The sequence below is a fragment of the Capra hircus genome, chromosome 21 (genome assembly GCF_001704415.2).
Source record: "Capra hircus breed San Clemente chromosome 21, ASM170441v1, whole genome shotgun sequence".
NCBI classification, from domain to species: domain Eukaryota; kingdom Metazoa; phylum Chordata; class Mammalia; order Artiodactyla; family Bovidae; genus Capra; species Capra hircus.
The window spans coordinates 57,630,383-57,644,463 of record NC_030828.1 but is presented as its reverse complement, the minus strand read 5'-3'; the positions used below and the strand labels follow the sequence as shown (position 1 = coordinate 57,644,463).

The 14,081-nt window shown below is 37.1% G+C and overlaps 1 protein-coding gene across 3 annotated transcripts in view; it reads right to left on the bottom strand.

Annotated features, from left to right (window-relative positions):
• The window catches only part of UNC79 (unc-79 homolog (C. elegans)), a 275,479-nt gene that overhangs the window by 124,320 nt on the left and 137,078 nt on the right, over window positions 1–14,081 (bottom strand). For all 3 annotated transcript variants that reach the window (XM_018066543.1, XM_018066542.1, XM_018066544.1), the window contains 5 exons: window positions 7,630–7,820; window positions 6,821–6,944; window positions 6,224–6,364; window positions 3,512–3,733; window positions 1,299–1,526 (listed from right to left, as the gene is read on the bottom strand). In XM_018066543.1, the coding sequence (XP_017922032.1) occupies window positions 1,299–1,526; window positions 3,512–3,733; window positions 6,224–6,364; window positions 6,821–6,944; window positions 7,630–7,820 (906 nt within the window). The remainder of the gene's footprint in view (window positions 1–1,298; window positions 1,527–3,511; window positions 3,734–6,223; window positions 6,365–6,820; window positions 6,945–7,629; window positions 7,821–14,081) is intronic.

The following is a 14,081-nucleotide window of genomic DNA, read 5'->3' as shown; positions in this document are numbered from 1 at the left end:
CTGTTGTAGATAATAGATGTAAACTATATTCCCAATGAGTTTACAAGACCATATCGCAGGAATAGTACATTGTGACAAGTAAGACTAATGAGTTACATGGGCTGAAAGGTATTTAAAAACTGAAGAAACACTTTACTGCATGTATACTAGACCTCAAAAGAATTTTTTTTTTTATGAAGTCACTTTCTACCTATACAAACACTGGGGGAAGAAAAAGGATGTGGAACACTGGCTTGAATGATTCAGGTTCATCTACCTATGATGGTATGAGGGTGGTGATGTATGTATCTAAGATGGTAAATAGCCCAAACAGGGAATAACTAATATATGAAGTAGCTAATTTATGGCATATATTAGCTATTCCTTATTTAAACAATTTTCTTAAAAAGCAGAAAATGAAATGAAAGCTTTATTGGTTGTTGACAGAGTCAATGAATTTTACACACTGAGGTTAAATCAGGAATTTTCATGTCTACATCCAGTCTACCTACTCAATATTTGATGTGTATATTTTGTAGTATTCACTGTTACCTAAACTTTGTAACAAAACATTGTGATAAAATTATTTCAAGAATACCAGTAAAATTCATTTTGCTATACAGTAGAAACTAACAGGCAACGGCACCCCACTCCAGTCCTCTTGCCTGGAAAATCCCATGGACGGAGGAGCCTGGTGGGCTGCAGTCCATGAGGTCGCTAAGAGTCGGACACGACTGAGCGACTTGACTTTCACTTTTCGCTTTCATGCATTGGAGAAGGAAATGGTAACCCACTCCAGTGTTCTTGCCTGGAGAATCCCAGGGACAGGGGAACCTGGTGGGCTGCCGTCTACGGGGTCACACAGAGTCGGACACGACTGAAGCGACTTAGCAGCAGCAGCAGATACTAACACAACATTGTAAAGCAACTTTAGTTCAATGAAAATTAATTTAAAATATTAAATTGTTGCCAGGATGAAAAATAAGAATACCAGTAATGCACTGTATTTATGAAAACTGTATGAATAAATATGTTACAACCATAACTCAAGATATTGTGAAGTAAAAAAAAAAATAAATAATTTATAAAAAAAAAAAAAAAAGAATTCTAACTCAAGATTTCTGTGTAAGATAGCTTCATTTCATATCTATTACCAGGAGCCTGAGTTGGTGAAAGGAACAGGGAAACTTTCTTTTAACACAGTTGCACATGTTACCCAGCATGGAGCATAAGGTAATACTGGAGAAGATTCATTCCACCATCTACGGCAGTCTTGACTACTATTATTCATGGCTCATCTCATTTCTTCAACTGCTTACCACCAGTCGGCTTTCTTCTTTGGGAGCCAGTCTCTCCAGGAGTTCACAAGCAAGCTGATAGCAGAGAATACTAGATTGACACAAGTTACACTCAATTGCTTTTTCTTCTTTCTGGCAGGTGTGGGAGCCCCCCCAGGGGGCTTGGAAGACATTGTTTATAATGGAAATAATGTCCTTTGATAAGCTGTGCTCAAAACCCATTGTGATCCCATCATCTTGCAACTCCATCTGAAAGATATCAGAAAAAGGCCAAAAAAAAAAAAAAAAGAAGGAGGAGTTTGATCCTTTTGTTCAATATTCTATTGGCACTCTAATTGGGGATAATTTTCACTAATTGATGACAATATTAAATTTTTTAAAGATAACACACCTTGCAGACCATAACTATACATTGCTTTCCACGGACTCTTCTAAAAAGAATGTAACACAATACAAAGTAATGGAAATTATGTTTAATTCATGTAAGACATTTAAAAGAGGGTTCTTTTTTAAACCCATCACTTTGTGAGATGTTAAACTTTTAAAAATGTTGCTCCTCACCCAATGTCCAGATCTTGGTTTCTAAATACCTTTATCCACTAAAGGAACCAGAACTCCTGGGAGAAATGGCTGATTCCAGGAAAAATGTAAAATGAGCTTGGAACATTTTAACATGCAAGACATTAAGGAAGTATTCACAGAATGATGGGTGTATGTCAAAAGAACACAGAAGCCAATTTGAAGGGCCTCCCATTGGCCAAATATGAGTCTCAAAATAAATAATTATAGTAATGAATTTTAGCTCACTGAACAAAATAAGAATTCATGAGTAAACTTGGGTATAAGTAGATTAAACAAATAAATATCAATATTAAATAGAGGGGGGAACCTGCTTCTTCAGTAGAATTCCAGCTAATAAATTAGAAGAAATGATGGAATTGGAAAATTATCATTTGGTAACCATCATAATAAAAATTGGTTCAGAAATAAATCACCCATGGATGCTAAAACTAGGTGAAAGCCTGATGAGAAATGGGAAATTGGTCTTAAAGTAGCTCTCTATAAGTTAGTTACTAATTACAAAGGGGTAAGTAGTGACTTTGTAGTAGAGAAATCTGGCAGAAATCACTTTAACCAAGTTATCACCACCTGAAATGGGACATTATCATGTCATGTGCCTCCTGATATCAGACACTGAAAACAATATAAAATCAAATCTGTAGCATGACTGACAAAAGTGCTGAATGCAAATTGATTCATAAGGAAACATCAGACTCATATTGAGAAATATTCTACAACATAACTGGACTGTACTCTTCAGAAATGTCAAGAATATGACAGATAAAGGCTGAAGAACTGTCCTGAAATAGAGAAGACTAAAGGGTCAGGACAAATCATTGCAATGAATGATACTAGATTAAGTCCTCAATCAAAAATCACTTTTTTCTTTTGCTGTAAAGGTGATATGATTATTATATCAATTTTAATGAATAATTTCTGTAAGCTTGATAATATATAATAGTCTTATAACAATATTAATTTCCTGATTTTGACAACTGTATGTAGTTCTGTAAAAGAATGCCATTTTTTAGAAGATACACTCTAAAGGATTTAAGGATAAAGGGATATCCTGTGTGCAACTTACTTTCAAATGGCTCATTAAAAAAATTCTGTAATTAACACATACATATATAGACTAAGAGAGAGAGAAGAGAAACAAATGTGATCAATGTTAACATTCAGAGAATTTAGGGGGAAACTACTTGGGAATTTTTTGTACTATTCTTTCAACTTTTCTGCAAGTCTCAAATTATTTCAAAATAAAAAGTTAAGAAGAAATGATCCATGACCAAAGCCTTTTCTAAACTTCCCTGTTAAAATTAGCTTCAAAAATAAATTTATATTAAAATCAGCCCATCACTATAGAGTTATACCTTGCTCTTCCCAAAACCAGAATTACCCAGTTTGTTCACCAAGTTTTTTTCAACAGAATCAATTCTAACAATGCTAAAACTCATATCCACTCTCATATGTCAACATCATTACAGATATTCAATGATTGCAAGTATTTTTCAGGCTCTTTAGAAAATCCCCATAGAAGTTTGTGAAATGTCCTGAGTAATACTGCATCATTTCAGTAAGTGTAAAGATGCCCAACATAAAGAAAGAATCACTATACAGTGCTTCCCCTCATTCTTCACCTCTGAACTAAAGGAAGTTCATGCTTCAGCTACCTGCTTCAGGAGAAGGTCAAACATGAGGATGAAACAATTTAGATTCATTTCATCATCTTCACAATCAAAGTCAATAGTCCTTCCTCCTTGGTGTCCAAAATTCTTGAAAGGACTACGAAATGGACTACGCATAGGACTCCGAAATGGACTCTGAAAAGGACTATGAAATGGACTCAGCATATTGTGCTGAACTCGCCGACCAGGATCAGAGGCAACACTCACCTATAAAAAAGAAAATTAACACATATAAGTGAACTCATAGAAGTTCAAATGGCTGTACAAAATACTTTAGGATGCTGTGGAAGGTATTTCCAGCTGTCACACTGATTTCCTTCCTTAGCCAATGGAATTACTACCTCCAAATCCCATGCATCTTCTCAAAACATAAAAATTAGAAATAAAATCATCCAAACTTTCTAGTTGTCAGGTAAATGACACATCATCACCCTAAAGAATGAAGGCAGCCTCTTTGCCATTATATTTTTCATCCCACCAACATTTCCAACTAAACTAAATTGTCTGCATCTATCTAAAACCATAACCTGAACAATGACAACTTCCAGAAGTAAAGCATTGCAAATCCATTTTAGAATCATTAGCACAGAATCTCAGATTGACTGGTAAAAGAAGAATGGTCTCTGACAATAATGATTATTACACTATCATGAGACCACAGTACATCAAGCCCATTGCAGTAGTTATTTTCCATTTGTGAACCAAGTCTTCCCCCACAAAAGGCCCTCACTGCCCTTTTCTGTCCTGGTCTATGCCCAAGGATGCCAAGAGCTGAGTCTCCTCCGGCCCTCTTGCTGGATGGCTTCCAGCTGGGTTCAGTTAATGGGAAGCACCAGCAGAAGACCCGAAGTTGGCATAGACAGAGGCAGGAGTATTCCTCTCCACCACCTGGCTCCTCTGATGCTACATTTCTGCAGCATCTCCATCCTCTCCAGTTCCTCTAGCCAGCCTTTCCCTATAACTTCAGCTGCCAAAAGGCCCAGGAACACTTGTTCCTTCAGCTATAGGTATATAAAGGCTTCCTAGTGAACTACTGCTGGCCTCTGGGTGTCTCACCGACCCTATTGCCCCCTTAACCATTCCCATGACTCTATAGGCCAAGTATCCATTAAAGACTCTTCGTTAAACATCTGGGGTGAATTCCGTAGCAGGACCCTGACTGACATACCTGTACATCAGTCTCAAGTCATATTTTCTCTCTTTAAAATCTCTCTAATAATGAGAAAGCTCCTTGAACACCACATTTAAAGTAAAAAAGAAGAGTATCCCATTAAGAATCAGAATACCTGGATCATGATAGTGTTATCTATGGCAAATCGCTTCAGTTCACTGAACCTCAGGTTAAGTAGTTGTAAAATGAGGATAATGAGTTCTTTCCAACTGCCTCACACAGTCCTCACACATCTTCACATGTGATATCATTACATGTGAATACACTACACAGTATAAAGTGTTAATCATGTACTGTAATATTAAAGGTTACCAAAGAAAGAAATAAAATATAAATATTGGGCAGCTGGTTCCTATGAGGCGCATGAGCAGAGAAATAGTGAATTTTTTTTTAAAAAAAAGCATTTTAAAAGCATGAATTCTATGAGTATGACGGTATTATAAAATATCATTATTCTTGCCTGGAGAATTCCATGGACAGAGGAGCCTGACAGGCTACAGTCCAATAGGGTCACTAAGAGTTAGATACAACTGAAGCAACTTGGCACACATGCACAGAAATGTCACATATAGATGTAAATTCCCTGAATGGCTCTTGTGAGCATCATGACGTTCCTTGATCATTGACTATTAAAGACTAAAACAATTTTTTAGAAATAAAAGTAAATTTAAATTTTTAGAAAATTATAAAAATTTTTTAAAAGCACTAAATACAGTCTATGATCTCATGATTTTGTTATGTTCTCTAATCCCTAGATAGCAAATAGAATGACTGGAGGGTTGTGGTATACAGCAGGGAAGATGTTTTGGAGAGGCTAGACAGGAATAGAAGCCCAGAACAGTCCTCACCCACCACCAGCTGACAGTCAGCCTCTCCAAAGCTGACCATGGTCTGGGGATGTCAGTACAAGAGCAGAAACGTTATCAGGTCCTCCTTAGAAAAGTTATCATAAACATCCAACAGCTTCCATATGTTTTAGACCAGACTATACTGACTTCTCTCATCCTCAAAGGCACAAAGGGATCAATAAGAAGGGCTCAGTTAGTTCACAGTGACAGTATCACTTACAGTCACCACTAGTTGATAATTTTTTCCCAAAACACAGTAGAAAAAAAACATACAAACAACAATATCCAAACTCCTCATTCCCAAAGTAAAGCACTGATCTGCCCAGTACCTGGGAAGAATTCTTCTTCACCAGAAAACCAAAAAAAAAAGAGGAGTAGTACCCCTACAAGTTGCTTTGTTTTGGTTTATCAAGGGGAGAGATAGCTAACAGAGATGTGTAGGAGAAAAACTCAAAGGAAAATGAAAACTCAATAACTGATTATAGAATATATCAAATATACCTTAGATCGATGTTTTCTGTTATTCAATGTGCTTAAAAGGTTAATAGAGTGGCTGGGATAGGATAAAAAGGCATTTCCAGAGCAGTTTATGATGATGCCACTTTAAAGCCCACTATAATTGACAAGAGTTTTCAAAATCTTAACAAGTAAGACAAAGACAATTATGGCAATAATTACCCTTCGAGCTGCAAGGTTCCCTGCCAGTTCACTGACTCTTGATTTTCTTTGATTTGCCAGTTCTTTGACAGAATTAACTCCATCAGAAAACATACTGATTAATAGCTGAAGCGGAACCATGATGTCTAACTCCGATAATACCTGGGGAAAAAAAGGCATATGTCCCCCCAAAACATAAACTTTAAAACTCAAAAAAACTACATTTAACACTTTTCCCTAAAGTGACCTATTGAACATAAGGACCTTAGCCTCACATATTCTATCTGCAGTTGTCCTCAATTTTTCGTACTAAAAAATTCAAAGCTATCATCAAATATTCCTACTCCTCCACCCTCCACATTGGATAAATTGCCATGTTCTTTCTAATAAAATTTCTAATAAAGTATCTCCTGACTGTCCCCTTCTTTCCATGTCATTCTTGTTGCCTTGGGTTCACTGCTTTTCTCCTGAACTGGTATAATCTGCAACCAATCGGCAATTAACAAACATACAGATTTACAGATTCTTTGCAACAACTCCCTGCTGCCCTACCTGAGGAGCTAAAGTTTATAAGCTAAAAGCTATTGCCCCAAATGATCAAAAGTATGATTCACTTACATGAAGCCACAGTAAAGCTTGTTCCTGCACGGAGGAAGGGTATCCTGTGAACCGACAACTAATAAAGCCAAACATCTCTTCCATTGAAAAAGGTAGAGGGCAAAGCTCAATGTCAAACATTTTGCTGGAAAGCAAAGCAACAAAAGTAAATGACCAATGGCCATATATTAGGGCTTATTGTTGTCTTCCCAACTATATCCTATTTGGGGAACCAAACATTTTAGATTAGTCTGAGTTCTGAACTGTTACTAGTATGTTTCATTTTACTGTAATAGCTTATGTCCTTAGAACAGATATGAATAATCCCTATGGCTGTTAATAACATTAGTGTTCATATTCATATTGGGTTTAATAAAAGGAATTGCATTTTCTAAGAAACTAGAGTTGCTCCTCAGCATCTTAAAACATGTCCCTTTGTACTTTTCCAAATTTATCCAAATCATAATTATATTTGAAGATAAACAATGTTTTATTATATATTTTATTCATAAATAAACAATATCTATTTATTATCCCATCAGAACAAAATCCTTTCTAAACAATTACAGATCATCTTGGCACAATTTACAGCAATTGTTGTTCAGTCACTCAGTCATGTCCGACCCCATGGGGTCACCGAATCAGACGCAACTGAGCGACTGAAAACAAGAACAAAAATTTCTATTTGAACATTCAAATTTCTCAACAGGCTTGTAAACATTCTATGAGATTATATAAAATGCTTAGCACAGTGCCTGGCACACAGTACATGCTTCATAAATGCTAAATATCATTATAATTACGGTGACTTCATTAAACTACTTACCCACCTTAGTACTTCCCTGAATTCTTTTAACTGATTATCTGGGACTTCTGTTCTGATAGCTTCCAGCCATTCTGGCATGATGCACTCCCACACGGACTGACTGATCACATTGTAGGGGATCAGGCAGAGGATTCGGTTGAGACCTTCCTTCAGCTGAGTCACTGTGCTACAGGATTTATCCCAGTATCCACCAACCTGATGGGATTACCACAGCCACAGGGTAAAAGAACAAAATGCACTTGTTACATTTATACCTAAGCAAATACTAAATGAAATGGGTACAGAGAAAGACCACAATCCATTACATCTGAAACCTGTGCCAAGTATATTGAGTGAAGTTTGTGAAAAAACTATAAACCACCAGAATCCCTTAGTTTCCAAAAAGAAAACAGTTGCAAATAGATCCAAATACTGACTGGAGACTGAGTTTGAACCAGTCTACTGCAGATTTTCCAAATCGTATGTGCATTAAAATTCCAAAAATTTATTCCTAGAACAATGAAGCTTTATTTCTAAGGTGTGACAAATTCCCTCCAAATATGTGCGGTTATACCTGCGTTTCAAAGGAACATAGATTTCTACTGCCGTACACTTTGTACTGGAGACTTTTCTTCATGGAAAATGAAGTGGCAGAGAGTACTCTTTTTTCCTACACTGCATATTCTGTCACAGTTTTTTTCCTAAGAATGTTCTAAAGCTGGTTGAATCCATGAATTTTTTTAATGGGGTTTCTTTTTCACTAATTAAGATAGGATATTAATTTTCTAAGGCAGAAAACCTTAAAATCACAACTTGAGGTTCTGTTTGTAATTCTGATTTTAGATAAATATATATTACTATTATATGTATCAAAGTAACAAAGGGTTGACTGGTCCTAGATCTTTACTATATAACACAAAATTGGGGGGAAACATTATTTTTCCCTTGCAGTTTTACTGAGTTATGATTGACATACAGCAGTGTATAAGTTTAAAGTATGTAACATAATGATTTGACTTACATACATCATGAAACTATTACTACAGTAGATATAGTGAACATCCGTCCCTGGAGGAAGGCATGGCAACCCACTCCAGTATTCTTGCCTGGAGAATCCCCATGGACAGAGGAGCCTGGCAGGCTACAGTCCATGGGATCACAAAGAGCTGGACACGACTGAGTGACTAAGTACATCACCCCATGTAGATACAAAATAAAAGAAATAGAAAGGTATTTTTCTCTTGTGATGAGAACTCTTAAAATGTACTCTCTTAACTTGGACATAAACAGCAATGTTAATTATATTTATCATGTTTTTATATTATATCCTGGTATTATAACTGAAATTTTGTACCTTTTGACTGCCTTCATCTAATTCCCCTTTCCCCCACCCCCACCGCCGGTGACCATAAATATGATCTCTTTTTCTATGAGTTGGTTTGTTCCTTTTTGAAGTATGATTGACCTATAGCACCATGTTAGTTCCTGTTATACAACATCAGTTCAGTTCAGTCGCTCAGTCATGTCTGACTCTTTGCGATCCCATGAACTGCAGCACACCAGGCCTCCCTATCCATCACCAACTCCCGGAGCCTACCCAAAGTCATGTCCATTGAGTCAGTGAGGCCATCCAATCATCTCATCCTCTGTCGTCCCCTTCCCCTCCTGCCCTCAGTCTTTCCATAGTGATTTCATATTTCTATACATTTCAAAATGATCACCACAATAAATCTAGTTATCATGTCACCATATGAAGATATTACATAGTTACTGACCCTATTCCCCCTACACTGTACATTTCATATCTGTGACGCGTTTATTTTGCAACTGGAAGTTTATACCTCTTAAACTTCCTCACCTATTTCTCTCTTCTCCCTAAACCTCCTCCCCTCTGGGAAACACTGTTTCTTCTTCGTATCTACAACTCTGTCTGTTTTGTTATGTTTATTAATTTGTTTTTTTAGCTTCCACATATAAGTGAAATTGTTCAGTATTTGTCTTTCTTTGACTTATTTCAGTTAGCATAATGCTCTGTAGGTTTATCCATGTTGTCATAAAGGGCAACATTCTTTTTTATTCTTTTTTACGGTTGAGTAATATTCCATCATATATGTACCACATTTTTATACATTCATCTATCAATGGACACTTAGGTTGCTTCCATATCCTGTCTATTGTAAATAGTGCTGCAATTAATATAGGAGTGCATATATCTATCCTAATTAGTGTTTTTGCTTTCTTTGGGCAAAATGGCCAACAGTGGAGTTGCTGAATCATATGATAGATCTATTTTTAAGTTTTTTGAGGAATCTCCATACTGTTTTCCATAGTGGATGCATCAATTTACAATCCCACAGACAGGGCACAAAAGTTTCGTTTTCTCCACATCTTCATCAGCACTTGCTATTTGTCATCTTTTTGGTAACAGCCATTCTGACAAGTATAAGGTGATATCTCATTGTGGTTTTGATTTTCACTTCCCTGATCATTAGTGATCTTGAGCGTCTTTCCATGTGTCTGCTGGCCATTTGTATGTCGTCTTTGAAAAAATGTCTATTCAGGTTCTCTGGTCAATTTTAATCAGATTTTCTTATATTGAGTTGTATGAGTTCTTTGTGGGAGAAGGCAATGGCACCCCACTCCAGTACTCTTGCCTGGAAAATCCCATGGACGGAGGAGCCTGGAAGGCTGCAGTCCATGGGGTCGCTGAGGGTCGGACACGACTGAGTGACTTCATGTTCACTTTTCACTTTCATGCATTGGAGAAGGAAATGGCAACCCACTCCAGTGTTCTTGCCTGGAGAATCCCAGGGACAGGGGAGCCTGGTGGGCTGCCGTCTATGGGGTTGCACAGAGTAGGCCACAACTGAAGTGACTTAGTGGTAGTAGTATGAGTTCTTTGTATATTTTGGATATTAATCCTCTATCAGACATATTATTTACAAATATCTCCTCCCATTCAGTGTGTGGCCTCTTCCTTTTGCGAAAGTTTCCTTTGCTGTGCAAAAGCTTTTTAGTTTGATATAGCCCCATGTGCTTATTTTTGCTTTTGTTTCTCTTGCTTAGGGGGACATATCTAAAAAATAGTATTAAGACTGATATCAAAGAGCATACTATCTATGATTTCTTTTAGACATTTTATGGGTTCAGTTTTTACATTTAAGTCTTTAATCCATTGTGAATTTATTTTTGTATATAGTGTGAGAAAGTAGTCCAATTTGATTCTTTTGCACGTAATTGCCCAGTGTTCCCAATATCATTTATTGAACAGGCTGTCTCTTCCGCATTGTATATTCTTGCCTCCTTGGTCATAGATTAATTGTCCCAAAACTATCTTATGTTAAGTGAATTCAATTTTCAGTATTTAATTTTCATATCTAGAATTCCACATCATTAAAACAAATCAATTCCATTTAAATTTCAAATATCTATTTAGCATCATATTGGCCAAAATCCTAGATGACTGACTAGATATTACCAGGAAGTGACTGTATTTCTGAGATTGTTGTTGTTGTTAGGTACATAGACTCAGAAGAGCTAACACTGATAATGCTGAGATTGTTGGATGTATCATTACTGAGGTCCCTTTGGCTGCTTAATTTATGCTTAAGTCATACAAAGGCCTATTGATTTTGAATCCCATTTTGAAACAGATATACCTATAAATATCCTAAGTTGTCAGTGACCAGACAATGGATCCTTTGATTTGGAAACGTTTTTCTAATTAAGGAGATTTTAGAGAACTCTCACCCTAAATAAATGTTCTCTTATCAACTATGGGAGGACCAAACTGACAGATGCACACACACACAAAGCCGCAGCTAGCTAAAAGGCTCCTTTAACAGAATTCAAGAACAGAAATCAGATTTAGAAAGGAAATTAAAGCCCACACCCACCATAAATCCCCCTCTACCATGTCCCTCCTACAAATGACCCAGCTGGAGGTTGACATTCAGAGCCTGGTAGCAGACATTATAAAGGCCTTCCCTCAGAAGTTTAATTGGGCTAAAATAGAACAATCTACTCAGAGGAATGCAGTCTCAAACCTTTGTCCCACAATCTATAAAAAATATTACAAAGGCACACAGCTCTAAATTTGCAAATCTCAGTTCATAGGAGTCTTTTCCAATTTAGCTGAAAATCTTGTCTCTGATATAAAAGAAGTTAATTCAAAGTAATGGGGTTTGGTGGGCAGGCCAGCTCCTTAATGTTATTACTGAGGCTGTCATCTAATGCTTTGAAGAATTAAAAATAAATGGCCTTGCCTTATTAATCGAGTATTTACAAAAACGTAACTGTGATTCTAGAAGAATCCCAAAGCTCATCTATCTTTCTTAACAGTCCCAAAGCCTCCCCTATTCATCTCAAGATGCTTACAGATATTATAAAAAGCCAGAACGAGGAAAAGGGACTGTCCTGCCCTTAAGAAGAAACACTTAAACAGTAATTGCCTTAGGCCTCAGCTTCCTCAGACAAGCTCCTCTGAGCCTCTTCTCAACTGAGGCCTCAACTTGGACCTGTTAAAAACTTCAGATTCTCAACATGAATAATTTTTTCACCTCCCATAAATCTCCTCCCTCAAAATACCTGTAAAATTTCAGTGCTAGCAAAAGAATCTGTTTGTCCCATCCAAAACCTTTTAATAGACAAACGTGGCCTTGAAATGTCCTTAGATTGTTATTTTACAAACTTGCATCTTTTCTCTCCCTCTCTGACACTTAAATCTTCTGCCATTCAGCACTATCTTCTCAAGGATCTGAGAATCATCTCTATAAATGCAAAACATTCAAGGACATAAATGTGGCTCTCAGCCGAAGAGATGCCTTGCTTTTACTTGTACTATTGCCTCTTGTCATAAAATAGGAGAAATTTATTTCTCCTCCTGATATGTATCAATTAACACTCCTCTTAACAAACCCCCAATGCCTTTTTCCTTAGTACTCTCCAGCCTTTGAAAAGTAACTTTTTAGTCAACTGAAACAACTATCTGAGGTTGAATCATAGACTCCATAAGATTACATATCAGGGCAAACAGAAAACCTCTTAAGGGTCTCCCCTACAAATATTGATTAAAAGTTTTATCCTTTATATGAAGCTAACAATTTGTTCCATCTTCAAGAAACATAATTTGAACAAAAGTAAGGCCAAGATGAAAACAAGCTCTTACATATGCTAGTGAGTTTTGTATTACTGTGATAGTCTTTGCTATAATGTCTGTATTTGCAAGTAAGTGTTAGTCACTCAGTCATGTCCAACTCTGTGATCCCGTGGATTGTAGCCCACCAGGCAGGTCCTCTGTCCAGGGAATTTTCCAGGGAAGAATACTGGAGTGGGTTGCCAATTCCCTTCTCCAGGGGATCTTCCCAACCCAGGGCTCAAATCCAGGTCTCTTGCATTGCAGGTGGATTCTTTATCATCTGAGCCACCAGGGAAGCCCCTATGTACTTGGGTCCCTTAGGTATATGTTTTTATATGTATGGTATGTATATACACTGTTTTCTTCCTCTGGATGGTTTCGCCAAATTGATTTATTAAATGCCTTAAAAGATTTCTATTCTCAATAAGCTTTCTAGAAAACTAAGAGCTTATAAAATTAAATATTCCTAAAACCCTATGTCAGCAGGAAGAAGTTATAGAAGGTGGACTTTTCCCCCTAATGCCATAGATATGAAATGATATTGGACAAGTGGGGATTTGTAAGCAGCTTTTTGGCCCTTTCTTGTTTTGTTTATTTGTTTTACGAATGAGATCACGCAGCAATTTAACCTAACTCCTGGCTTAATGCTTTCCTGAAGATGCATGCTTTGCCTAACCTGTTGATTCTCTTCCCAGATTAAAAGAAGTAAGAATGAAGAGTTAAGTAGTTTAAAAATGACTAGCTTTCTACTTCCAGCAGCCCCCAAGGCAGATCCTACAGGCAGATCACATAAGCAATATACCATCTGAAGAGAAAGTCAGCCAGTCAGCACCCAATGGAGAATGATGCAGAACCCAACCTCCTGCCTTCATCATTCACTGAGATTCTCTCCCCTTTTTCCCTTTAAAAACTGTCATGGCTGGTCCCACCTAACACCAGTCAGAATAGCCATCATCCAGGTCTGTATCCAAAGTCTACAAACAACAAATGCTGGAGTGGGTGTCAAGAAAAGGGAACCCTCCTACACTGTTGGTGGGAATGTAAGATGGTTCAACCACTGTGGAAAATAGTATGGAGGTTTTTCAAAAAACTAAAAATAAAATTACCATATGGTCCAGCAATCCTATTCCTGGATATATACTCAGACAAAACTGTAATTCAAGAAGATATATGCACCCCTATATTCACAACAGCACTACTCACAATAGTCAAAACATGGAAACAACCAAACATGCATCAGTAGGTGAATGGATAAAGAAGATGTAGTACACATATACAAAGGAATACTGGTAATAGTGGTTTACTGGCTAAGTCGTGTCCAGCTCTTTGTGTCTGCCAGG